The sequence below is a fragment of the Ctenopharyngodon idella genome, chromosome 13 (assembly GCF_019924925.1).
Source record: "Ctenopharyngodon idella isolate HZGC_01 chromosome 13, HZGC01, whole genome shotgun sequence".
Taxonomy (NCBI): domain Eukaryota; kingdom Metazoa; phylum Chordata; class Actinopteri; order Cypriniformes; family Xenocyprididae; genus Ctenopharyngodon; species Ctenopharyngodon idella.
Genome location: NC_067232.1, coordinates 14,517,606 through 14,545,533, shown reverse-complemented (window position 1 = coordinate 14,545,533; position 27,928 = coordinate 14,517,606). Strand labels below are relative to the sequence as shown.

Sequence of the window (27,928 nt, the reverse complement as noted above, 5' to 3'; positions counted from 1 at the left end):
ACCTCACAGTTGGTTCCAGTGTATCCATACTGACACTCGCACTCATAGCCCGTGGCTAGCGAACGGCACCGTCCACCATTTTGACATGGGGAGCTTGCACACCTGCTCTGCTGCACTTCACAGTGTCTTCCCATAAATCCCGGCTGGCACTGGCACACATAACCATGACGACCATCCTAACAAACACACACAGAAGTGGAGATGATTCACAGGTGTGCAGGGCAGAGGCCCAAATAAGCCTGTAAAAGTTAGGGAGTAAATAACCAAGAAATTACGATCTACTCTGATATAAATGCCATTCCATTGTATTTTCTTAAAAGGATAATCATCCAAAACTGAAAAAAAGTGAATTACTTTCTTCTGTGGAACACACACACAGAAAGATTTTTTGAAAAATGCTGGAAACTAAAAAGTATTGGTTTTGCCACTGACTAAAACACACATTTCTCAAAATATCTTCCTTTAAGTTCCACAGAAGAAAAATTAGACATACATGTAACCGTCCCTTTTAGAATAACAATATCCCCAAAATATGTTATATTACCTTGCACTGTAGGTTTAATTTTATCTTTACCATTTGTACGCTCACACCTGTGCCATATCTACAGATTCCTTGAGAACAGAAGAAAGATACTATACTTAATCTCCGTGAGAAGTGAAACTGAATTTACATTCAGGAAAGCAATCGGTTGCAAAATCGCTATGGTTTGAGTTTAGCTTGTTCGTGGTTCATTTCAACAAATTTTCTATTCTTACAGTGGCAAGCAACATCATGTGCAATGACAACCACAGTGAGTAACGCATACACGCTACACCAGAAATGTTAACAAGTAAGAAAGGGAGGTATTCACTAATGTCTACAGTATTTTCAGTAATGAATCTGGCTCTTGATTGCATCATTTATTTTCACACACTGACTGCATTGTTTACCTAATTAGATTATGTAAATCAGATAACAGTGCAAATGCGCACAAATTCTGTGCACTGAGTGTTGACCCCAATGCAGTACATTGTGCCTAAATAAACCTGATTGCGGATGATTAATGAATAAGATGCAGGTTTCTTTACCGAAATTAAGTGCACAAAAGCTGTGCAACTGATTCAACCCACAATGTCTAAAAAGACTTGCCAAATAAAACAGGAATATGCCCACCTGACAGGTTCCTCCATTCTGACACTGACCGTAACAGCTGTTGACATCTGTGAAATAAATAATCATCAACACAATCAGCATAACATTCTGCTCCAATATGTGTAAAAACAAAGAAAAAGAAGAAATCAAAAGTTTAAAAAGGCTGTTAGACATGCGAGAGCAGGTAGAATAACAGAACACATGCACAGTTAGGAGAAAACCTTTAAGAGACAAAGTAATACTACAGAATAACTGAAGACAGAAAATACATCACTTCCTTTACAAGTTTGTACATAAATTCTAAAGTCTGAGCTTGTCACTTTTTTAACATGGAATTTAAAAAAGCTTCAAAAGGACACAAAAGTACAACAAAAGCATCATAAAAGTGGTCTTCTGAAGCTATATGACAACTTTGTGTGATGATCAGAGCAAAGTGTAACAGATTGAAGTGAAAAGTGTCTGAGTTATGAGCAAATCATTTCTTTGAGTCAGTTGGTTCAATTATTTGTTTGATCCAGTTTACAAAATTGGTCTGAATTTATTTACTCACAAACCTCACTGACTCAATTTAGTCACAACAATTAACACTGTAGGTGAAAATCAGCAAATATTGGCTTAAATTTCAGCCTGTTTGCCATTCAAAGCTATTGTATAGTGGAAAAGAAAAAGTCTTATGGGTTTGGATCAACATTAAGATAAGCAAATGATAACAGAATTGAATTTTTTGGGTGCACGATTCCTTTAAAGCTGTTTTTCTGCTCCATAAAAAGCAAAGCAGCTTTAATCAGCGTTAGAGAACAGGAAGAAGAGAAAAAGTTTGCTGCAAAAAAGAGGGAAAAAGTATGAGAGATATAGACTTTGTAGACTTTATAGAGTTTGTATACTGACTGATATTACAGTTCGGTCCCGCCCAGCCCGGGTAGCAGTTGCAATGATATCCACCAATTAGATTTTTACAAGCATAAGCGTTTAGACAAAGTTTCCTCGTACACTCATTCACGTCTGTGTGAGAGAGAAGAGGAGGATGAGGGGAGCTAGAGATAGCATTGAAGATCAAGCCCCACCACCAAGCACAAGATCTTAGTTGTGTCAAGCCTTGCCCTTGTAAACAAACTCAGAATCTTATGATGCACCGTGGCATATACACATCCTCTGTGCTAACAGCTTTTCATTTAAAGGATAGTTCACCCAAAAATGAAAATTCTGTCATCCTTTACTTACCCTAAGTTGTTCCAAACCTAGTGGAAGTCAATGGTGCCCATCAACTGTTTGGTTACCTACATTCTTCAAAATATCTTCTTTTGTGTTCATACAGGTTTGGAACAACTTGAGGGTGAGTAAATTATGACAGAATTTCATTTTTGGGTGAACTATCCCTTTAAAAGCATTCAGACACCCTAAAGCAGTGGTTTTTAACCAGAGGGGCTCAAGATGACTTAAAATTATTTAAAATAGGACAAAACAAGCATTAAAATAAGCTAAAACAACTAAAAATCTATATATTTTTTATTTTAATTATGCTGCTTTCACGTGCTATCGGAATCAGAGGGCGTTCATGTGCAATTTTTAACTATGAAACTCGTATTTATGATAAAGAGCACAAGCAGGCAGTATTACAACAACTGTCTTTTTTCGATAAATATGTGGATAACCTGGATATATGTGTGATTTCTAGACGTGGAAAATAAATACAATCTAATAACTTTGTGGGCATTTTTATAATTAATTGATGTCAATAATAATATAATAAAATTCATTAGTAGTAGTAGTTTTATTTTTTTTTTTAACTGTAATTATAAAAATAAAGACATTTCTATTGTGAATTACAATTGTATTATAAAAAATAGTATTTGATATTTATAATAATCAATGTGCTGCATGCTTTACTCTGAAACACTTTTCACAGGGAAAATGGGAAAATGTGTTTTATGTGTACATGAGTCTACAGTGTGTATTAAGTGAGCAGATCGAAGTTGTGTAGCTACGTATATGGGGCCGATGTTGTGCCCTGGATGAAATCGAACTGCACAGGTAACCCTGCCTGCTCCACACCTGAGACCAGAACACTACCGGAGAAACCTGAGCCGCCCCCTATAACCAGACACCACAGCTACAATTCCACACTTCACTTGTTTACAGGTTATAACGCATTTCCTGTCGCACTAGCAGCAGCAGAGTAAAATACTTCCACCACAACCCTTTTGAGCTTCTTTCTCCACCCCATGATCATTGTAATATAGTCCCGCGAAAAGATAAATTTAGTCCCCGTCTTGGCAGTTGCCAGGCCTGTTGATATATTTAGCTTTACTTAAATCACCTGGGTCTAGTTACAGATAATATTCAGCTATCTGCCGTGACCGCACAGCCTCGGACAAAATTCCATATCACACACATACCCACAAACTCAGGTTAAATAAACATACAAGCACGCAATGCCAGCATATATACTGTACATAGTTACAGGCATATCACACGTTCATGCACTCACAAAAAAACATCAAAGACACAAGCATACAGTACGCTCGCGCTGTAACACAATCAACTGTGAGTAATTCATGATGTAAGATGTAAACGCGACATTCAGTTACACACCTCATTACATTAAACAAGCACTATGCACACTCAGAGAACTGCTGATATTTGAGAGGTGCCATGCAGCCCCCTATTTAGATGTGATACGATACAGTTAAACATGGTACAGTTTTTGTGGCCCTCAATTGATTTGAGTATAAAATCAGTTATATGAATAACAGTAAACACACACACATACTAGGTCTCACCTATCTGACAGGTCTTGCCAGTCCACTGTGGGGGGCATAAACAGTCAAAGCCATTATCCAAATCAAAGCAGGTCCCCCCATGAGCGCACGGGTTTGACGTGCACTCATCTTTGTCTGAAACACACACACAAACATACACAAAATGAAAATAAATATGCATAATTGAGTATAGTCTGCTTTATCTAGACTAAATTAAAAGGGAGTGACTTCTGACCTTTAGCACAAGTTGGGCCATCCCACCCTGGGGGACACTGGCACTCAAACCCTGATGCCAGCTCATGACATGTCCCGCCATTTGCACATGGATTTGACATGCACGCATGCTCAGCTGTAAGGTACAAATACACACACACATTTTGGTATACCTTGATAAAATCAAATATACTGCAACTGTATTTTTAACCACTAAGAATAGTTCTGAGAATTACATAACAACATTTATCAGAGTATCAGAAAGCTTACCGATATGGCAGTTTTTGCCGGAGTAACCCTCAGGGCAAGAGCAGAAATATTCATCTGGCTCTGTATTCAGACACATGCCTCCATTTACACAGGGCTTGTGTGTGCCACAGTAATTTAGATCTGTACAGAAACAAACAAATAAACAATACACAATCTTTCTTTTTTGACAGGAAAGAATATAGCAGAAAAAGTTGCAACACGGCATTTGGAGCAGAAAAATGTGTGTGGATGTCAGTGAATGTCTAATGTGAGAGGGAACAGGCCTCGACTGCATTCATTTACTATCTTAACAAAATATTTTTGAGTTAAATTTCAGGTCATAGCACCAGGAATCTCATATAAGAGGGTTCTTTTGTGAGTGTGTATGTTTGCAAAAGTTTAGGTACTCTACCGTTCAAAAATTTGGCATCTGTAAGATTTTTTAATATATTTTCCATATATTATATTTATTATTTATAATATCTTATGCTCACCAAAGCTGCATTTATAAGATAAAATACAAACAGTAATTTTGTAAAACATTTTTACAATTTAAAATAGCTGTTTTTATTTTAATATATTTTAAAATGTAATTTATTTCTATGATGGCAAATCTGAATTTTCAGCATCATTACTCCGGTCTTCAGTGTCTCATGATCCTTCAGAAATCTTTCTAAAATTGCTGATTTGGTGCTCAAGAAACATTTATTATTATTATCAATGTTAAAAAACAGTTGCTTAATATTTTTGTGGAAACTGTGATACCTTTTTTCAGGATTCTTTGATGAACAAAAAGTTCAAAAGAACAGCATTTATTTGACATAAAAATAAAATATTTTGAGCAGCAGTGTACAGTATGTGTGTTTCTTTTTTTTGTTAATATAAATGCACTAGAGATTTGAATGGATTTTTATTATTTTTTATACAATATTTTAATTTAATATTTTAATGATATGCTGCTTAATTTCATCTATATTTGCTGAAAAAAGAATGTAATTTAACCTACCTTTGTCACACATAAGTCCTCCCCAGTTCTTCTCGCAGGTGCACGTCCAGGGTTTCACACAGGTGCCATGCATACACCCCGGGTACGGCAAACACTCATCGCACAGTGGGCCCTGCCAGCCGAACCTACACCTACAGCACCAGTAGAGCATGAGCATGTGTGTGTGCGTGTGTGTGTGTGTGACAGAACAGAATTCATGCTAATCAACACATTTATCATACAGCAGTAAAACCTATTATATCATTTCAACTTACTATGTGTTTGCACTTTATATGTTTACACAACTTTTCTATTTACACAGAAAGTTTTGTCACACAGTGCACATGTACACCACAGTAACTCTGAGGGAGGGAAGTCTTGAGTATCATGGGGAGAGAAGTGTAAACGTCTTTCCAGTAGCAGACACAGGTCGTGACCTCTGTCTCTTTCCTAATCTTAGACAGCAATGAATTCCAGACAGACCGCTGGTCAAAGGTCATTTCCACCTCACATACTTTAAAAGATTTCTAAATTACCGCAGAGGAAAAGAAACATCACTCAGACACACTTGTGAGAGAGGGATCAGTGGTTATATCCAAAACAAGCATACTACAATACTATACTATTTCTGCAGTATAGCATACTTTATGTAATCTTTCAGTATGCATGTACTGTACAGTAATACTCAGATAACCAACTACATTTGCCACTTTACAATGTGCACTATATCAGAGTCCATTTTTTTCCAAGATGATAACTGGCCAAATTAAAGACAAACATAGTGAGGTCATTTCACTATAATAGTGAAAAGTAGCATAGACTCGTTGAAATGTTTAATGCATTCATTTTCATGTATTTAAAAAAAACCCGCTGTATATACTGCACAGTATTCCATTCTGAAAATAGCCAACTACTCAGACATTCATAAGGGAGGCGGAGCTAATATTATCATATTATCCTTCAGTTGTCTGCTCAACTCATTCAGGACTATTTAAAGCTGCTGTGCACACAAGCAAATGTGTGTGTTGTGTGTGCAAAACAATTTTACTCTAACGAACAGACTCATTCATCTCTTCGGGAAGCATGACCTGAGAATAGAGAGAGATCAGCTAACACTTACACACAATCTCCCGGAGTGTCACAGAATCCGTAAAGCTCATTGCAGCCTTGCTTACAGATAGCTGAAAGACAGAGAAATATGATTGAACCTTATTATATTCCTTTGCTCTCCCTTCATTGAGACATGTGATTTACAGTCCGAGACAGATGACAGCACTAATAAGGTGTTAACGATTTTATTGCTGGAGGTCACCCAGAGGTTGTTGTCAGGATTATGTTATTTTCATTGTGTTTTGGTTTTAGTTCCTGTACCTGTTTCTTTTGTTCTCATTTTCCTGCCACTAATTTGTTCCCATAGTTACTGATGTCATTCACCTGTTGTCTAATTTGTATCCTCATTACTCCCCATGTATTTAACCCCTGAGTTTTCCATAGTTCTTTGTCCGTTATTGTTGATGTGCACATAGTTGTGTTTGAGTAATTATTCCTGCTATCTCCTGACTTTTTCATTGTGGATTACATTAAAGACTGTTTTTTCCCTGCACTCCTTCGTCAGCACCACAGTGTTACAGTTGTATTGTTGGTTGTAGTTTTTACTGCTCGATACCGTAACTGGACTTAACTGAAAAATTTGATCACAAATGTCAATGATTTATGTAAAGTGTCAATTGAAAGAGATTTTGCTATATTATTTATATTGTGGTATGTGAATATATCTGCACAACTTTATTAAAGTTATTAATATGTTAATACATGGACGAATGAGTTGATATGATACGCTTGATATTACAAGTTGTTATCAATAATTGTGACATTATTGTGGCATACAGCATATATGTCATCGAAGAGAACAGACGATTGCAACATTATTTAATGCCAACTTTAACGATATGTAGTTAAAGTTGGCATGAAATAATGTTGCGATCGTCTGTTTTCTCTGATGACGTATACTCAAGTGAAACAGGTTCCTGAATGAAAAATGTAAAGTAGATTTTGATGATTGTTGGATCATTGTCATTTGCTAATTGGTGTTATCTCGACCGGATAATTGTTGTACCCTCACATGGAGAAGAGATGTCATTGTGAAGAGGAGGGGAAGATCATTAAGTTAAGATTATGAGAGTACATGAATAAAAAATAAATAGTGATATGTACAGATAAATCTTTTATAATAAACACTGCAATGTTCAATATCAATTTTGATTTCCTTGAACACTGTTGCATTGCTGAACATGTCACAACAGCTGTCGCCACCTTTCTTTCTCTCTGTATGCATTATGTACCAAAATCAATATATATTTACTCATGAATGCATGTATACACTTGCACACCTTCCTTGCAGTCTGGCCCAGTCCAGCCCTCCATGCACTGCATATTGCCGAAGTGATCACATGTGTAATGGCCAAAGTAATCATCTCGGGGGCGACACTGTTTGTTGCACTTGTTGCCATAGTAATTTCGGTCGCAGCGCACACGCACGCTGTACTGGATGCTGGCTGTTTGGCCCTTGTACTGAATGATCCGTTGCTCCTCTCCGGGGTTCATTTCTCCACGATTAATACTCCTCTCGATCAACAGATCATCACCTGTTGCAGAGACAAAAACATTGATTTATATGCATGTGTGTGTGTGTGTGTAAATTATGAAGCACGGCCGATCTTCCTGCTTCAGTGGAACACACACACTTGTCTCAGACTGCTTGGGAGCCAGTGAGGAAATAATACAATCAGGAACAGACCAGGAAGACACCCCCCCCCCCCCCCCCCCCCCCCCCATCTCTTCAAGAAAACACAAACACACCCAAACTCGAAGCGAAGAGAAACACAGTCACAATGGGTGTGTGAGAAAAAGACAAACAGCGTCTTAAAGAGCGAGGGAACTTCAACAATGATTCAAATCTAATCTATGCTGTTCATGAAGGTGGGTGTTGGCTTGAGATTCTCACATTGCAGCACTTTCCATTTCATACAAGAAATTCACACCTGATTAAATTAGCAATATCATCGTCTAGGGATACGACAGGGATAGGGATATGGCTGAATCAGGGGTGAGATGATCACCAGAGGCAAAATCACCTACCTGAGGCCAGAGGCTCATTTGCATATTACCAGTGGGTAGTACTATACTAACAATACTATTTTTCCTGGATAGACTAAAATTGATCTTTTAAACTGTAAAAGTTAATTTTGGCATCACACAACATTATAATGTACAGTGTGAAAAGAATGATTTTCGTTTTGAGATATATAGTCATATTTGAGATCTATATCTCAGAATGAAATTCTCTTCAATCGGTACATAATAATGTTGTGTTTAATGTAAAATAAATAATGATGTGCACTGATAAATCATTTATAATAAACACATAAGAATTATAATTTAAAAAAATTGATTGTATTTGAATGGTGTACAACATTTGAATTTGAATATATATATATATATATATATATATATATAAACTCCCACAGGAATGCAGAATATATTTGAAAAAGCCCAAGAAAACTGAGGATGTATCAGAGATAGCAGTGTTATTTCTGACAGGTCGTTATGTTTGACTGCTAGCCAAGGTGCTCTATAAATCGTCCTTGTGCACATTCCCTCACGATTCCTTCCCCACAGCCGAAATCACCCCACTCGCCCCATCTCAGTCCACTTGCTCTCTTCCTTAAATGGACACACGATTCCAGAAGTGGAACAAAAGCTATGACATACTTTCCTACTTTCTGACTAAAAAAAGGAATTTGTTGAGCTCTTTCATATCAAATGTGCCATCCCCCCTTTTTGCTGTACTCTCTTCCCCTCTCACTCTGCCCCCACTTATAAACCTAAAAAACTAGTACTCATCTCCTAATTCATCTACAGCAATTAGTTATAAAAATACACACCAATCACTCCCTCTCTATAAGCTGAAGGAGACACTTAGAGACTGTTACTGGGTAGAGTCACAGTAGTGTGTGTGTGTGTGTGTGTGTGAGAGAGATAGACCCTAAAGATAAGCCAGCTCCAGAACACAGTCACACACATGGGTAAGAGCCCTAACTATCAAACAGGTAAGCAGATGAACAGCTCTTGAAGTAATCAGTCGTATTTATCCCGTGAGCTCAAGCAACACTAGAACTTCAGCCTTGATCTGAGAGGCTCTCTTTAACTCAAAACAACAGCTTTAGATAAAGAAAAACCTCAGGAAATGCAGATGATGGCTGCTGTTAGGCTTAGAAACAAAGCGTCTTTCTTAGTTTCTTTTCTTTCCTATTATTTTCTTTCTGTCCTATTTACATCTCTCCATCAGTCTGTCTCCAGTTTGCTCTGTTTCACTGCCTCCAGCACAATGGGTGCGATTCGGCCCCTATTGCCACAGCGATAACAGATCACAAACAATAGACCAAAGAATTGGACAAGGCCAAATATTTTCCCTTATAACTACACAACTCTCTCTCTCACATTACCAAGTTTTCCTCCATGATAACGTACCCCACCTTTCTTAACTTCCACTTCCTTCTTGCATTTTTTTCACTAATCCACTTTATTACCATCTAGCGAGCTACCAGCCAGCACTACAGTACAAGTGAAACACAATAACACCCCTTTCTCTGCCCCTTGACGATACGTGAACAATGCAGTTGACCCGCTGGCCAGAAAGAGCTGTTTAGAGTCCAAACGTAGGGCTGGAGAAACAGACTTCCTGAAAGGTAAACAGCCCCACGGGACCCTCTCCTCCAAAGGGCCTCCGCTACCTGATGCCCTGCAAACAACAAAACTGACTTCTTGCATCCAAAGCCAGACATTTTATTACTTGATTTACACCTTTGAGCTAACTACAAAAAACACCTGTAATAAAATGAAACCGCAAGGCATGTATGACACCATGATGATGAATTGATAGCAGACAGGTGTGTGGTGTCCAGGAAACAAAAACATTGACAGATATAAACAGAAACCAGCAGCTATATTGATGATTTATATCAAAAAATGTTCTTTATCATTTGTTCTGTCTAAAACAATAACAACATTAGCATTAGTGGTTAAACTGATCGTTGTTGATCCGTGATCCGTACGGACCAAGCCCCATGGTTCGGGACACATGTGATTCACGGATCAATTGCAAGTTTAACCGCAATAGAGTGAAAGGTTATCATTTGCACGTGTTTTGTCTTGCTAGTTTACACATTAAATAGATATAAAACCATTCCAGCGCTAGAAGAGGCAAAAGAGGATTTAATTCGGTATTGCACGCCACGCCGTTATCGGTGCGCACAGACGTACATACATACAAGTCTCGCGCACACACAGAGAGAGAAACAGCTTTTTTGATTTTGACAAATTGATTTCTCTTTTGCGTCCTCAATGCACTTGGATGGACACATACACGCATTATGTCAGTCAAAATACCCCTCTCGGCAAGTATTCTCGTAAACACATTCGGTTATGTCTTAATTGAACGAGGTGAGAATTCGGATGTGTATCTACCGGATGTGTGAGTGCATGGGGTCTTACTCTTAAAGTGACAGCAACCTATAAATACCTGCTGTTGTCTGTCATGCAAAGATTAATCTATATTAAATTTATACAGTGTCATTTTACATTTAATTATTACATTTCTGTACACGAAAATTAATACTACAGTTAGACCTTATACTTTATTTGTAACTTCATGTTGTATTTATCTATGCTTGTAATTGGTGTACAGTATTTGTTCTTTTTACAGTCTGTTCATTTGCTTTTAATAATGTATTAGTTAGGCTAGTAGTTTCTGCTGTGGTATCGGAGTAGTTAAAGTGGGCTACGTAATAAATGCAAAGTTACCCCCCACCCCCCCTTTTTTTCCTCTTTTTTTTTTGTGCTGATCCGAAAAATTATCCGATCCGTGACTTAATAACCGTGATATGATCCGAACCGTGAGTTTTGTGATCTGTTGAACCACTAATTAGCATGCAATTTTTGCAAGACCTAAAGTTTTGTACTTAAAGTGCCTCTATTATGCTAATTTAAAGGTTCCTAATTTTGTTTTTTGTTTTCTCCTACAACAGGTTTACATGCATCAACAATCAAAAACACTTTAATTTCCTCATAATATACATTGCACATCACCTTATTTCTCACAGAGTCTGAAACGGTTTGTTTGAAGATTCAGCCTCTACTAAACCCCTCCTTTCCGAGTGCCTACTCTGCTCTGATTGGCCAGATGGCCCAGTCTGTTTTGATTTGTCTACCGCTTACAGCATGTGTCGGAAACGAAACACCTATTACCATATCTGAGGCTACATCTACATTAAATTATGTTTTATGAGCAAAGTTTGTGAGGAACACGTTCAAATGATCTCTCCAGTCAGCATGAGAGGAGGCCTATATATATATATGCTGTATATATACGCATCCGACTCACTTATGTTCCTTGAAAGTTTTCAGCATCCCTCCTCCACCCTGACTCCTCACTCTCAGTGGGTTCCTATCACAGCCAGGGATACGGGAGGAGTTCTCTGGGTTCGGGCCAAATACCGAGCCCCAGACAGCACGCCAAATGCGCATACTTTTTACTCTATCTGATTATTTGGAAGTGTGAACTCGTGAATCCGGATACATTTTAAAATGGCGTTTTTGGTTTCAAACCGCTATCCGTCCACATTTTCAAGCATTTTCCAAAAGTTTCTTATCTACACCTAAACTTTGGAAAGCGCTAAATTCACCTTACTGCACATGCGTAAAAACTCATTAAAGCTCACTGAGATGATACTGATGGAACAAACATAATCAAGGTCTCACAATATTCTTTTTCATGATCATTTTATTTAGCAAAATATCTCACCATTCACTGATGCTTTCAGGTTGCACTCAATCACCATTTTATGTTTGGTCTAAAATGCAACTGCCCTCATGTTATGCCGCAGTACAAAGTAACATATCTTTGGCAACAGTGTGAAAGTGAATAGCACATAACAGGCACAATACTGTGTATAAACATAGTTCTGTCAGGACCACTATCGTCAAATATGATTGATATTTAGCATACAGTTTGGATTGGTATTATGGTTCTGTTCTGGGCAAGAACTCCCAGAGTAGCGATAAAATATTTTGTAAAACAGCATTAAATATATAATTTATAATGAAATATATAATTAAAGAATTAAATGAAATATTAAATAAAAAATAATTAAATAATCATGTTAAAGATTAAGTAGCATTAATTAAATGTTACAAATAATTAATTAAAATGCCTATGCATAGAAAAATTTTTTTTGCAGATAACGGTAGTAAAACAAATGCCTTTAAGGAATAACAACAACATTATTTCCACTCATCTGTTAGCAAACAGTAATTCCTGTCATCGCTCCACCAGTAATGCATCAGGAACATTCACAAACTCTTACTGCCTCTTTACCGGTTGATGTCTCAACATTCACATTTTGTCATCTGGGTGATCATCTCAAAAAAATGCAGACTAGATCTTGCTCATGGTCTGTCTGTGTGAGATCTAGTCTACGTTTAAAGTAAATGCCAAGCAAAGCCCTGCGCTAAGTTTCAGAAAGTCAGAGGACAATTATCTGACAAAGTTGTGTATGTGAACATATCAATGCCTTGTTAGTGTTGTGTGTATTTGTGAGAGAGTATATTCATGCCAGTCCTGTCAGTAGCCCTTTGCTTTATGATTAATTGGCGGTGGTGTATTTGTTTGTACATGTGTGTGAAGAATAGTAGCATTGCAGCTGCTCAGACAATAATTAGCTCAGACATGTGTGGAAAATAACGAGCAGCAGTAACAGTAACAGTAATTAATGTCTTAACAAGGCAATGACCTCATACTCTTTGTTTAGGCCCAAACTCTCTCCAGGGACTTTAAACATGACACGCTGAATATAAACAGTTTCCATTTGCATGCTAAAACCACCTCCCTTCCCCATTAAGGGCACTAGCACACTAGCAACAAACTGTCCCACTAGATATTCAAACACAAATAAACATAAACTTACCTATACAAATACTCAAATCTGCTGTAAAGTGTCTGGAAAGGTGTAAAACAATGCTGTGTGCTTGAGGACTGAAGGAGACATGTGCTTATATGTTATATTCTCTGTTTCTTCTACTTTGCCGTAGAATACACTTTGTTCTTATAAAATAAATATAGGTCTTACAGTAAGACATTATTAAATATAATGGATCAGGATTTGCTTATTATAGAGCAGTTTAGTTTTGTTTCTGACCAAACCACAGACTCCAGTCATCACCACACCAGTAACCTCCAGATTGACCTGCTTATAAATCCTCGCTTAACAGTGACTTCAGCACTAACTGATGTCCACCTCAATTGTTTTTCCCAAAAACACATAAAATAACAGTTTACTTTCTAACATAAACTGTCCCCATCCAGTCAAATGCATGAATCTCCAGTCCATTCTCAGTAATGCTTAGTTTTTGATGTTTTAATCAATTCAACCAAACAAACTTTTTAATTGCAAACCAGAGTTAAGTCTACTTACAGCTAGTTAACTTTAATGCTTTGTTTACTTCACTTCTCATTGTGAAGACCACATTAGATGAACAGCTTTTTGATTATGTTTTTAAAATACACACTACCGTTCAAAAGTTTGGGCTCAGTAAGATTTTTTTTTTTTTAATGTTTTTGAAAGAAGTCAATTTTTAAATAACTGTTTTCCATTTTAATATTTTAAAATGTTATTTATTCTTGTGATGGCAAAGTTTAATTTTCACATGGGCAATCAGAAATCATTCTAATATGCTGATTTGATGCTCAAAAAACATTATTATTATCAATGTTTTTGTGGGCCGTGATACATAAAGAATATAAAGTTCAAAGGAAACAACATTTATTTAAAATATTTTATAACATTAATGTATTTAATGTCACTTCTGATCAATTTAATGCATACTTGCTGAATAAAAGTTTTCTTTCTGAAAAAAAATTCTTAAAAAAATCTTACTGTGACCCCAATAGTGTTGTCACGATACTGGAATTTCAAATTTCGATACGATACCCATAAAGTATCGATATTTGATACCATTTTCGATACCACAGGGAAAAAATACTGCATATACTGTCAAATTGATATTTTTAATAATTCTTTTTTTGTCCATTGTCTCTAGACAATCAATAATTTCTTCTAAAGAATTACCATTACAATTATCTCACGTAAATACAGATTAATCAATTAAATTTACACAAGTTAATCAGTCAAGAGCTTTTGTCTTTTGTTTGATTAATATTAACAACATAAAGAGCGGCATGTTTATTAGACTGCTGTCCCTTTAAGACCTGACGCATTCACGGATCCAAAATAAAGTTACACATGCATTTTCTTTCTGAACTGTTACATAACCAACTGTGTTTATGTTAATACTCACCAAGATGGGCATTGTGACATTATTTTTGTGTGTATTTGACTGTTAATAATTTGCAAAAAAAGAGCTCAGTTTGGCACTCGTGAGCTGTATGTCAGAGGCGATTTTATTATGTTTGTGCGCTTCGGGTGTAAGCGCGAAATCTGCAGTGTATCGATACTGCAAAAAGGAGTATTAGAATCGTTTCAGATATTTCAGTATCAATACATATCAGAATATCGATATTTTTGACAACATTAGACCACAATCATTTGAAAGGCAGTGTATCTTAATTTCTTCAAGGTAATTAATTAACTAAAATTCTTTGAGTTTATTCAGCTTGTTAGGGTTTATAGAGTACATTGCTTGTAAATGATCAGCCAACACCCAGAACATGAATTCCTTCATTAATGGTACTTCCTGTCAGAGTCATCCTCTATTATGGAGCAAAGGAGAACCACAGGAGGAGAAGAGGAAAACAGGACACATCTGTTTAAGACAACACACACACACATACACACACATCAACATTCACACCATGTGTTAACGTCCTGCACACTGGGTATCCATACCATGACAGTGGACTGCAGTGCTTTCTGATCAAAAAAGTCCAATAAATGAGTCTCTGAATCTCTCATACAATTATAAATGCAGTATTAACAAGGCCCAAATGGAATCTGCTTATATTCATGATTTTTGCAATGTGGAAGATTCTGCTAAATTGGTGTACACAAAAATGTTTTGGTCATATTTGCACTGGTCAACATTAGTTACCGATGCCATTACAGAAATCAGTTTTTGCACAGAAACCAGTTTTTGCACTGGCCTCAGTTCAGTTTCCTTGATTTCTGTTTATCTGTCATAGCATTTGATTTACCCTCATGTGTCATACCTGTGGTTAATCAATTATACCTTGTTTCATCCCTTGTGTTTTTCCTTGTGTATATATGGCCTTCAGTTTTATGTAAGTTTATGTGACAACAATACTAAAGAATGAGAAGTTTTTCCTTTGCATTTTTCACGTACAGGCGACATCACTGTCAAAACGATCCCACAATGTTCACACAGATCCACGAAAAGGACTAAAAATGCTGTATTATGCTGCCAGGCCAGTAGTTGGCGATGTCATTTTGTAAAGAAACACTACACGCCTACAGACTGCACATGTAATAAGCACGCGCATGACGTCACCGTTTTCACAAATACGCGTTTTTGTAGTTTACAAAGAGACTAAAACTTGCACTTTTAAACCCATTTTTTAAAAGTGTGCATTTTAAATGAACGGCCAAAACGCATAAAAAGTTTTACATTTTTTGTTGAAAACAGTGTTGTGTAAACAGCCCCTTTTGTGTAAAAAGTGCTTTTTGAGTTTGTTTTTCATTAAAATACACTGCTTTCGATTAGATACAGCTCTTTATTTTTGTTTTGCTTGGATGGACAAGACAAAAGTGGACTTTTAAGCCTATACTAAGGTGTCTATAATGGAGTACTATCCTTTTTAAAATAATGTATATCAAATTAGCCAGAATATTTAATCGTGAGCATGTAGTGAGAATATGTGGAATAATGGGCATTCAAATTCTGCAGAAACCTGTGTAATTTTCTGCTGAGATCTGTGTATGCACATTCTTCATGGGCCTGCCGGTAACCCTTAATGGTTCAAAGACACGTCAGAACACAGGAATCTAGCTCTGACTTGATACTCTGATCGGCAACCCTGTCCACCTGCTTTCTTTTTATTAAGAAAAATACAGCATTTAGCTGTGTGAAAACATGTAAAAAAAAAGGAAGCAGTCTCACTCTCAGACAAAATGAGGAGGAATCTGTACATAGGAGGAGCTTGTGTAAGGCTGGGCAAGGCCCATTCACACCAATAACGATAACTAAAGATAACCACAACAACATAACTATATTAGTGTCTACACCAACAAACGCTCTGTTTATTCAAAGCGTGCTGCAGGTTTGTCGTCTGCCACTTTAACAGCTTGTAGTCTTTTTCTACCATTATCGTTATAGATGTCAAAGTCACTTTAAGGCAAGACTGCAACCTTAGCCGAAAAAAGCGTAACTGCTAACGCTATATGCAGGGAAGGAGACCAGAGGCCATTGTTTTTTTATTGGATGTCAATGGAAGAATGGCTTCACTACGCTGAAAAAAACTCTTTTGTGAGGAAATAGCTTATCATTTAGTTATTTGACTGCCTGTCCACTAATTCTTAACATGTTTTACGCTAAACAATACTTTTGTTGGGAACTATATGTAGATTTTACTATGAGAAAAATGTTATTTTATAAGATAAAGCAGAGTAGGGAATGCAGCGAAAGGTAGGACTCATTTACGGCATTGCCACCAGAAAATGTGTAGCAGTAGGCCTATTTAATAATAGTCATTGTGTAATATTGTGAATTGTAATGACTATGATTACCATGTGTGCCTATGATGCTGATGTAATGCATTTTAAATGAATAAAGCGATTAAATTACAAATACATTTTAGTGACTATGCCTAAATTAACCTAAAGCCTAAATTAAATCTGTTTATCATATAAAGCGATCGAGTCTCTTCAGAACATTTGGACTAAACTGCTTGATTCTTATGGATTAGGTTTGCGATCTCTTTATGAACTTTTTGAAGTGTCAAAGTGTTAGTCGTGTAGCTGTCTATGGAGGGACAGAAAGCTCTCAGACTTCATCAAAAATATCTTAATTTGTGTTCCGAAGATGAACAAAAGTCTTGCGGGTTTGGAACGATATGAGGGTGAGTAATTAATGACAGAATTTTCATTTTTGGGTGAACTAACCCTTTAATAGTCACATAAAGCACAACATACTGCAAAACCCAAGCTCATGCATCAATACATCTACACTGGCTTGAGTAACTTTATCAGTATCAATACATCTTGTATCTCGCTTCAGAAAGAATGTTTTCTGTTATACATCTTGTCAGTGAGCGGGACCAACGAGTATAAAGCTGAAGAATGTGTCTCCATCCACATCCATCCATCATAAACGTACTCCACACGACTCCGGGGAGTTAAGAAAGGCCTTCTGAAGTGAAGCGATGCATTTGTGTAAGAAAAATGTCCATATTTAACAAGTTATTAAGTAAAATATCTAGCTTCCACCAGACCGCCTTCCGTATTCAACTTAGAAAGAAAGTGTAACGCCTCTTGCAGTTAAAAAAGCTTACGCTACGTCCTAAGCCTTCCCTACTTGAATACGGAAGGCGGTCTGGCAGAAGCTAGATATTTTACTTCATACTTATTAAATATGTATATATTTTTTACACCATCGCTTCACTTCAGAAGGCCTTTATTAACCCCTCTGGAGCCGTATGGAGTACGTTTATGATTTATAGATGTGGATGAAGGCACTTTCTTCAGCTTCACACTCGTTGGTCCTGCTCACTGCCATTATAAAGCTCGGATGCGTCAGGATATTTATTAATATATTTCCGATTGTGTTCATCAGAAAGAAGAAAGTCATATACACCTAGGATGGCTTGAGGGTGAGTAAAGCTTGGGGTAATTTTCATTTGAAAGAGAACTAATCCTTTAAAGAACGTGTATGTAGAAATGCATGGTGGTGTGTGTCAAGGTGTTAGGAAATCATTACTCACTGCTGTCGGTGATCGTTTGGTTGTCCCAGTCCCAAGCCTCCACGATCAAAGTGTACGCTAGCTAGGAGATAGAAAGAAAGAGATGGTTAGCTAATATACACAGACATATAGGACTCCACAGTCAAAGTCTATGCAAAAGACAAACAGAAAATATCAATGAAATAATACACAGTCCAAAAAACAATGGCACAAGAAGCACAGACATACACAGTTCCTATTAGTCTGCCTACAGAGTCGAAGTAAAAGAAAGACTCTGATTACACTACCATCCAAAAGTTTGGGGTCAGTATGATTTTTAATGTTTATGAATTCATATTAACCTCAGAAGGGCGTCCAGAGACATCCTCAAAGAAAAAAAAAAAGAAGTATAATAATATCTAGGGATTTTTTTTTTTCAATTATTCTAGGGATTGGGTTAGTTTTTAGCCAACATAAAACAATGGAAATCTGTTTTATGTCCTCAATTAGACAGCGTGTGAATATGTGTGTGTACCTTTTTAACAGGATGCAAGTCATAACAGCAATGTGAATAACCTGGTTCCCACAGTCTGGTGACTGATTAGCCCGGTTATAAACCAGATGAACGATGAGATGGTGCAAGGATGTTTGTATGAGTGTGCATCAGGTCACTGCCACACTCAACAAATTCATAAATGATTGTGTGATGTTTATGCGTTCATGTTTTTTCTACACAGGCACATGCTTCAACAATGTTCTTTAGTTCATTCATTGCGTGGGAAAATGGTCTGCTAAGTCAAGTCGATTAACAGCATTGGCAGAATGACTTCAAAAGGTTCCTGAACCAGCAGTATTTTACTGTGAGGTGACGGAGAGGTTGTGTTCTTTCTCAAATAAGGAGTAGTAGCGTTTCTTCCCTTTAATTTGACAGAACCTGAGTTCTTTTGGAATTACATTGTCCTGGATGGACATTTCAGGAAATGTCTGAAACATTAGGAAGAAATCTCTGGGACAGACAAAAGACAGAATAGCATACATGTAATAAGATTCTGTAGTTAAAAGAGATTTTTCCTTCAACTTATGTCTGTACAAATGTCTTGCAAATGGTTTAAAATCACAGATTTCTAATACTTTGTGAAAACAAATGCAAGGAAACAGCGTTTTATGTTTCAAAGAGCCACTGGGGAAAACACAGGACATTTCTGAAGAGGTGTTTTTAGCAGGTCTATGTTTGGCTGTTTTTGGCTATTTTTTGGTTTGGGCAGAGATCACATCAGGTTTACTGCAGCAGCACGGCATGAGAAACATGCCCATGAATTTTGTGTGCTGACACTCATGCATCTTTTCTCTGGAAGCGTGAATCAGCACGCTAACATCAGTGAAGCCAAACCGCTCAAACTTGTAGGTGCATGCAGTAAATGGAAAGAAGGAAAGACTCTTTCCCATCGCAAGACCTTTCACTAAACCTCTAAGCAACATTCACAAAAAAAATAAAAAATAAAAAAATAAAAAATTGGTGTTTCATTGACATTTATATATGTACATTTTTACATGTAAATGGACAGGATACAACAGATACATAAAGTATATGCAAAACTCTTCAGAAAACATTAACCATGAATGTCAGAGGTAACACACTATCACAGGCCCTGTTTCCACCTGGTATTAAGGATGCGTTTTGGTCGATTGGATCACAAGTGGACGACGCTAAATACAGGTGTAAATGGGGTGTTAACCGTTTTGAGCGTGTCCACTTTCGACCACTTCCAGAGGTAGTCAAAAATGCATTCAACCACATTGCTTTCGTAGTGGAAACACTCATGTGGTCAAATGTTTTCAAACAGCCTGAAAAGACTGTCTACTCTCTGCCTACTGAACGTAAACATTATGGGAAGCGTGCTAGCCAGACAGGATTTAAAGTTTGTCGGCTGGAGACCAAAGTCTGGTTTGAAGACAAAAATTGTCCATTAGATCGAAAAAGCTTGTGATCCAATCGACCAAAATGCATCTTAATACCAGGTAGAAACAGGGCCATAATCATCTTACAAAATAAAATGAACTATGTGTATGCAGTACTGCGATATTAGTGTATTTTAAATACTACCCCTGTAGTACTGCCACAGACCCCCTGGGAGTTGCGTACTGCTTTATAATATCCAGAATAAAGTCCAAATCCCATTAAATGTGTCAGGATGTTGAGGAATCAGTGTCAGCAGACTAATGAAAGGGAAAGGTTTTGTGCAGCATTAGTTTGCCACAAGAGCGTATTAATGTAAACACCTGGGGCCAGATTTACTAAACAGGGCAAATTAGCATGAGAGCACAATTCCAAAAAAATGCAGATGGGAGTGGAAAGTTCTGTGCATGATCTACTGACGACGCGCAAATTAAATAACACAGATGCAGCCGGATCAGCGTGTGGTTTAAAAAATGCTTTTTTGGGGCAGTAAATAATGGCGCCAAATACCAGTAAATTGACTAGCGCAAACCTTAGTAAATCACCTTGCATGATTCATTTAAATACTCTCCTCCCATAAATTTTGCGTCTAAAAGGGAAACTCCTACAAATGCATATGCAAAAATAACTGTGTCCACGCCTTTTTAGCGCTAATTTTTTACCTTGTGTCTTTGGTAAATCCTGACAGTAGACTTTTAAAGCCAAAAGAGGGTTTGCACTGGCACAAGCTGTTAGTAAATCTGGCCCCTGGTCAATAGCGTAAAAAACAGTTACTAATCTCTATAGACAGCCATCAGACACCAATCACCAGTCCAGGGAGGAGCAGGACAGCAGGACACCAGTCCAGGGAGGAGCAGGACATTTTATCTTTCCTTAGTTAGAGGGAAATAAGACACCCACATGCATATACACATGCCAGCAGATACACAGGAACACACGCACACACAGGCAATGAATAAATTACACTTCCTAAGTGACACTGAGCAGGCAGTGCCACAGTTTTTACACATCAGAGGACAGTGAGGAGGACGTACTGTACTGTATATTGTGAGAATCCAGCCAGAATGTGCCTTTCATTAACATACACACACTCGCACCAGGTGTGAACACACCGGTCTATAAGGATTCAGGTCAAATGCAAATCAATGCACAGTAACACCACACAAACACACACACACACACACACGCAGGAACTATTCCACCTAAAAGCTGAATGTGATATGTGCAGGTTGGTAACACACCTGTGTTCTAAATTCACTTCATACCCAATGTGCTTGGGTTTCCGTGGCACAGAATTAACAATGCTATTCCATTGTGTGCGATTTTCAATGAAAGAGGTGGTGGTTTATTTATTAGCAATAAGCCAAGGTAAGCTGTGTTTTTGATTTTACAACCGATACATAAAGTTTGCAAAACTCTTCAGAAAACATTAAACATGCATGTCAGGGGTAAAGGTGGTAGAGGCTGAAGGTTGTAAATAAATCTCAATTCTAATGACAGACAACTACTGGACAACTAAAATATCATCACTATATTATATATCTATTATAAAAATATTATTGAGCGTTACAGAGTGTGGCAGTAATATTGCACTAAAAATGCCATCATACTTTTCTTGTTGGGTTCTGCCATTCTGTCTAAGACTCTTTTTTTAATCGTTTTTCCTTTATATAGGTGTCTCGCTGTATGTGAATGACTCCTAAACGTTAGTAGCCATGCAGCAAGACAATAATTGTGACATAATTTCAATATCTTAAAGAAATGAGAAACAAATCAGACCATTGTGTAAGCTGTATGAGGCTATGCTATTAACCCACCTTAAAAGTCCATCGCAAGTCTCTTGAAGGTATACAGTAGTTTTACAGACCAAAATTTAAGCCTTATTTACTTGTAATTTTCCCCTTCAGTGATAGGGACCGTGCAGGCAATGCTCAAATTGAATCAAGTATTATAGGGGTGCAATATAAAATATATTTATAATTAAAAAATATATATTTATTCATAACTATATACCATTTATTAAAACAGGCTTCCATAGAATTACAGGCTTTTTTGTTTAGGAATAAAAAATGTTTACATTTTCAGTCCAGGCAATGACAAACAGAGATAACAAAGAGAGATAAGCCACTATTCTTCTTTTAAATGGCTTACCCTAAGTAATACTTAATTTAGAGGGTGATAAAGCAGCAGACCCAATAGGGCAAAAATGGCAAAAGAAGCAGGTGACTACTACATATAAGCTAAATTTGAGCTAAATAATGACACTATTGTCTTTTAGGGATGCTTCACAGCAGAATATCCTTAGTTGAGTTTCTATAATTCATTCTTTTTATTTTCCCGTTTATCACTGTGAAGCTGCTTTGACACAATCTGTGTTATATAAAGCACTATAAAAATAAAAGTCACTTGACTTGACTTGATATAAGGCACTTGAAGACCCACAAAAAGCATATGACTACAAATACATTGAAATGTCTCAAAAAACAGTATAGGCCTAATCAGATGGCTTCCAAATTCACTGGAGAGTCTTAATGTCAGATTCATCAGAGGCACAGGAATAATTATTCGCGAATGAGTTTCACATATTTAAAAGAATGTCATGCACAATCATTTTGACTTATTTTCAACACAAATCAGATGCCACAAATCAGTTTTGATTACTTTGCAATAATTATAAAATGTTAAAAAAATAGAAATAATGAAAAATGAGTGCATGTTTCTGATTTATGTAAGCAATACAAAAGCCCCTACATGGAATGGATAAATATAGTAGAAAGATTAAATATAGTAGAAATAGGGCATTTAGGTCTTTGTCTTTGTTATCTTTACTAAAATGAAAATATCTGGGGGACCTCCCTAAGTCTAAGCCCCTAATAGCCCCCCCCCCCCATATAGACAGATAGATAGACATGTTATTTAAGTTATTTGCATGAGACATTCAACTGGAGCAACATGACGCTAAAACAAAGTGCAAGATCTAGAATCAGCCCAGGAACATCATGTTTGCATTAATACATCTGATAGTCAAATATCAACTGTTATCATTCCTGTAACCAGCAGACGACATCACAGTCCAGATGGAAAACACAATGCAGGTTTGCATCAAACACCTGTTATCTAACGCTCAGCCAACTACTGAGCACTCATACAAAATAGGAGAAAGAAACAGTCGTGAAACAAGAGACCCAACACTCATTCAAGATTTAAAGAAAGCAGGATGGGGTGAAAGGAGGACAGGAAAGATCTGAAAATAAACAACAAAAAATAAATGGAAAAAGTAGAGGAGATCAAGTATTAGTCATGCAGGTCTTCTTAACTGTTTTAGCTGTCAAGAATGATAGAATCAAGTTTGTTTGTCACTAGCATCCCTCTCTCTTTCAGTAAAACTTTCAGTGCAGCTTCTTGGCAGGTCCACATTTACGTGATATAAAACAGAAACATAAATGACAAAGACTCAGTCATTTAAGTGGCCTGACCCCATATCTCAAAACAACCAGATACACTGACTGCTTTAAAAAGAGCTAATGTTATCTTTGGTAAAGATACATTGTTATTGTACATTCCTGTTTGGATTGTAAAAATATCTCTCTCTTGACTGTGTATTCGGGGTTTAGATTAAAGACTGAAAAAGTCCTAATCGTGAAACAGAACATGAACTTGGGGAGCTCTTGGAAAAGCTAAAAAAAAAAAAAAAGTGGTATGTGTGTGTGTGTGTGTGTGTGTGTGTGTGTGTGTGTGTGTGTGTGTGTGCTCAGTGGGACAAGATTTTTTTATCCAAAAACAAAAGATGGTATGCTGGAAGAGAATCAAAGATCTCACAGCTGTAGGACGTCAGGCACAGCAGGACTTATAAGGCCCATAAACATCACCTTCCGTAAACTGTGTCCCTCCCCTTGGCACACCCGATTTACCAAGAAACTATGGACAATGGCAGATGCAAGTGTCGTGACAGATTTCAGATCAGCTGATGTTGATCTAAATAACAATGATGATGTGCAGAGTGCGTTGATGCAACTATATCAAACAGTATATTTGTCTATCATCATTCCTATTCGTTATTGAAGAATTTGTAAAGACTTAAAGGCAGACAAGCTGCAGAGAAGAACATTATGGGAGGATTATTCCCATTAGCAAGTGTTTGTTTTTGTGGTTTGCCAGTTCCAGAAATAACTATTAAACATCACAGCAGGAGGATTTCCTTCCTACTATGGGCTGTCTTCACCAGTGTTAACACATAACTTCAGACTTCACAGACTTCAGCAGTTACAGCAGAGAAGAATCTTCACATGTGCACCAGCTGAATGTGTAATCAGTTGCTCAAATGACTCACCTGCCAAACTGTTGAAACAGCACTTATAAACCTATTCATAAGCAGGCGACCAGATAACGGTTGTGAGACACAGTTTAGACCTAAAACTAAACTTAAGTAGGTAGAATTTGTCACCTGTAAAACAGTCCTAAATTGAATAGAAAAAAATATGTTATAGCTTATGGTGATTGGAAAAATGCAGATGTTCTTCAGCATACCAGAAAAGAGAGCAAATAAACAAAATAAAATAAACATCTATTGTAAGCATGCTAGCTAGAACAATAGATAGATAGATAGATAGATAGATAGATAGATAGAATGATAGATAGACAGACAGACAGACAAAAGTTGACTGAAGTTGGGAATAACTGAAGAACCACTGCAGAGATATACAAATATTCATGCACAGTCCCAAAACATCTCCATACATTGCTGTGTCCACGATTTTATCTTCAACTGGGCAATTACTGTGTGTTTAAAACAAAGCCACTTTAAAAGACACGTGTGCATAACATAAGAACACAGGCAGCTCTCACCACAACGCTACTGTTATCACCACGGCTAAAATCTGGAAGCAAACAAGACTCAAATGCAGTGATTCAGCGTTTTTCACTTCTTAGAAAACAGATTTACCTGGTTTAAAACAACAGCAACAAACTCACACTGATGTAAGCTCTGTGTGGTTTGAGTTAAATGTTTTACCCACAGTATAATGTGCCTTGCGTTATCTTACAATCTATCTGTTCTGGTCTATTTAGTGACAATGCTGCTATCTGAAACATGATCGTGTAGACAACTCCCACTGCCTCTCTCTTTCTCTTCTCTATCTCTTGGGTTGTGATATCACTCCATGAGCATGCCAGCTCTAGTCAAGAACTCTGTCTTGTGTAAATCGTGCCTTTTTAAAAAAAAAAAATGCAATCTCATTTTTACCCAAAACAGCATTCTTGTGAGCATTCTGGTGCCCTTGACCATATCTTATGATTCTTTCACTAAGAAAAGAAAAAGATGCTGCTAAGATGTGTTTTACTGAAAAGGTGACAGTTTCATTAATGATTCCTTACTACAGCAAAATCAACTGTAGCAACTATTTTGTTGTAAATGATGTAGACCCCTGCTAAAAAAGAGAAGAAACTTAAATCAGACAGACAGACGATAGACAGACGATAGATAGATAGATAGATAGATAGATAGATAGATAGATAGATAGATAGATAGATAGCAATACAATACAGCAATGCATGGTCTTCTTGCAGCCCCTTCCACATGAAGTAAAACACACTACGTCCTATAAATACGACACCATCAGTTACGCGTGTAACTGTAAACTCAGCGCGCGCGAGAGACACGCACCAGCCGCCGCTCGCTCAGCCAAACGCGCGCCGTAACCGGAGATGCCCTACTCATCATCTCTACGATTAACGCCAGTGACTACGGTGACACCGAGCTCTCCTCTTTCCACCGAGTCAAACATTTGCTTTGCAATGAGTGTTTAATGCGCAGGCTACCAGTTGGTGTTGTTAAGACCAAGCATGTTTCACTTGGGCGTCTTGGCCATCTGCTGTAAAATCTAGCTTTGGAACATGGTTTGTAGCTGGTCTAAACTGGTCGTTAGCTAGTTGGACCAACAATAAACAAGGTACCAGCTGGTTATACAATCTTAATGTGGTCAAGCTATGATTTGATACTCACCAAATGTCATGTTATAAGCCTATCATATGTTTTCTAATACAATATGAACACCTTAATAGGCCTACTTACAAATATTCAACCTTTCGTCCAGTCTTCATTGCACTTTCTGATACCTTTGAATTTAATTAGGCTACTGTTGAAAATACGAGTTCTGAAAACTCATAAAATCGAGCACATTTTTAAACAGTTTATATAAAATATTCCAAATAACTATATACAGCGTCATAGAGGTAGAAAGTGTTCACAAAAAAAAAAGTGTTTGTTTGTTGAAGAGCTGATGAAAGAGAGTATCGGTAAACACCTACCGGCCAGGCGAATTGAAAGGGGATGATAACGGTCCCGAGGTCATTGGCCTTGTTTGGGTTTCCATTGAATCCTTTCAACTGAAATGTATTCCCTCCGAGCACGCTCGAGCTTCCAGTGCCGTAAGTACAAAAGCCAGATGTGGAGACCTCCACCTGGTATTCCTTTAGACACACTCTCAAGTACGTGTCACATTCGTCCTGGTCGCACAGACCGTCTCGTGCGCTCCGCGCGCCGTCACAGCAGTTTCCATTCGCGAGCTCACCCTTGTCATTCTCCACGCTGATCAACTGGAGCTCTAAATAACCCGACGACTGGCACACCTAAAAATAACATAAACAGTAGTTAAAATATGAATTACAAACAGCTTGGCTTTGTAAGATTGCATAGAATAAATTGTCTTGTTCCCATTCATATACAAAACAGCACATGCAACTTAATAAATAGTGCATTGACTTGCATTTGTGTTTAAGGAGTGCTTGTATGGTTCTACAGGTAGGCTATTGCAGAAACACCTACCAATGCACTCGCAGCAAACAGGCTCGTGCAATAATGAAATATGCATTTATTAATTTAGGCGATGCTTAAAGTTTCAAAGTAGGTCCATTACAGTGTACGCGGACTGGTTTTAAAACGCCTTTAAACTTTGAGGATCACATGATTCCACTGACAGAAGGATAATTCTATTAGGACAAGAATCCCAAAATCTAATTTGACAAAAATGAATGAGTTTCAGGTCAATGTAAAACGGTTGTTTAATCTATGGACTTTACAGACAGTGAAGGTAAAAGTGGACTTAAAAAAGGCTTAAGGAAGTTTAACTCACCTCAGTCCAAAACGTCAAAATCAGTAACACTATTGAGAAACAAGCTCCAAAATAGTTATGCATGACTCCTATGAAGTTAATACGACATGGTTAAAAAAAGAAAACCAATATATGCATCATCCACAAAAATCCAGCCATACAAAGTGATTCCTTTCTCCGCAAGACCTCCAGAAGATGAGATGAAAGTCACACACATACATCCACTCACTTCTCCAGCGCGCTGCTCTCACTATATCAGTCAACTACTAGACGTCTGAACGGGCTTGACTGACAGTTCAATAAACCATTGGCAAGTCATCAGCTGTAGTAGAACGTCTGCGTCAGCCAATCGAATGGTCAGAGGGCGGGGCCTCCATATAAATTATAGATCTGACAGGATTATTGACTTAGTTTGTAGAGTAAAAGACAAACTATTTTGAGATTTTAAAGATTGTTATTGTGTTATTATTTAATCAATTTTAATATTTCACAAAAGGAATAATCTTTCACTCTACAATATTTGACAGCTGAATGGTTACATAATTACTGGTAGAAGT

General features: G+C 37.3%; 1 protein-coding gene across 3 annotated transcripts in view; it reads right to left on the bottom strand.

Annotated features, from left to right (window-relative positions):
* Positions 1-27,646, bottom strand: part of jag2a (jagged canonical Notch ligand 2a) — a 42,067-nt gene extending 14,421 nt beyond the window's left edge. The window contains exons 1-13 of one of the 3 annotated variants that reach the window (XM_051917493.1): positions 27,601-27,646; positions 27,393-27,460; positions 26,569-26,889; positions 18,348-18,408; positions 7,729-7,983; positions 6,459-6,519; positions 5,360-5,490; positions 4,375-4,494; positions 4,127-4,240; positions 3,913-4,026; positions 2,021-2,134; positions 1,154-1,200; positions 3-176 (exon numbers count right to left, since the gene is read on the bottom strand). In XM_051917493.1, coding sequence (XP_051773453.1) covers positions 3-176; positions 1,154-1,200; positions 2,021-2,134; positions 3,913-4,026; positions 4,127-4,240; positions 4,375-4,494; positions 5,360-5,490; positions 6,459-6,519; positions 7,729-7,983; positions 18,348-18,408; positions 26,569-26,889; positions 27,393-27,455 — 1,575 coding nt within the window. In that variant the 5' untranslated portion in view covers positions 27,456-27,460; positions 27,601-27,646. The other 2 variants (XM_051917492.1, XM_051917495.1) reach the window with 2 other exon arrangements.
* Positions 27,647-27,928: the final 282 nt, after the last annotated feature.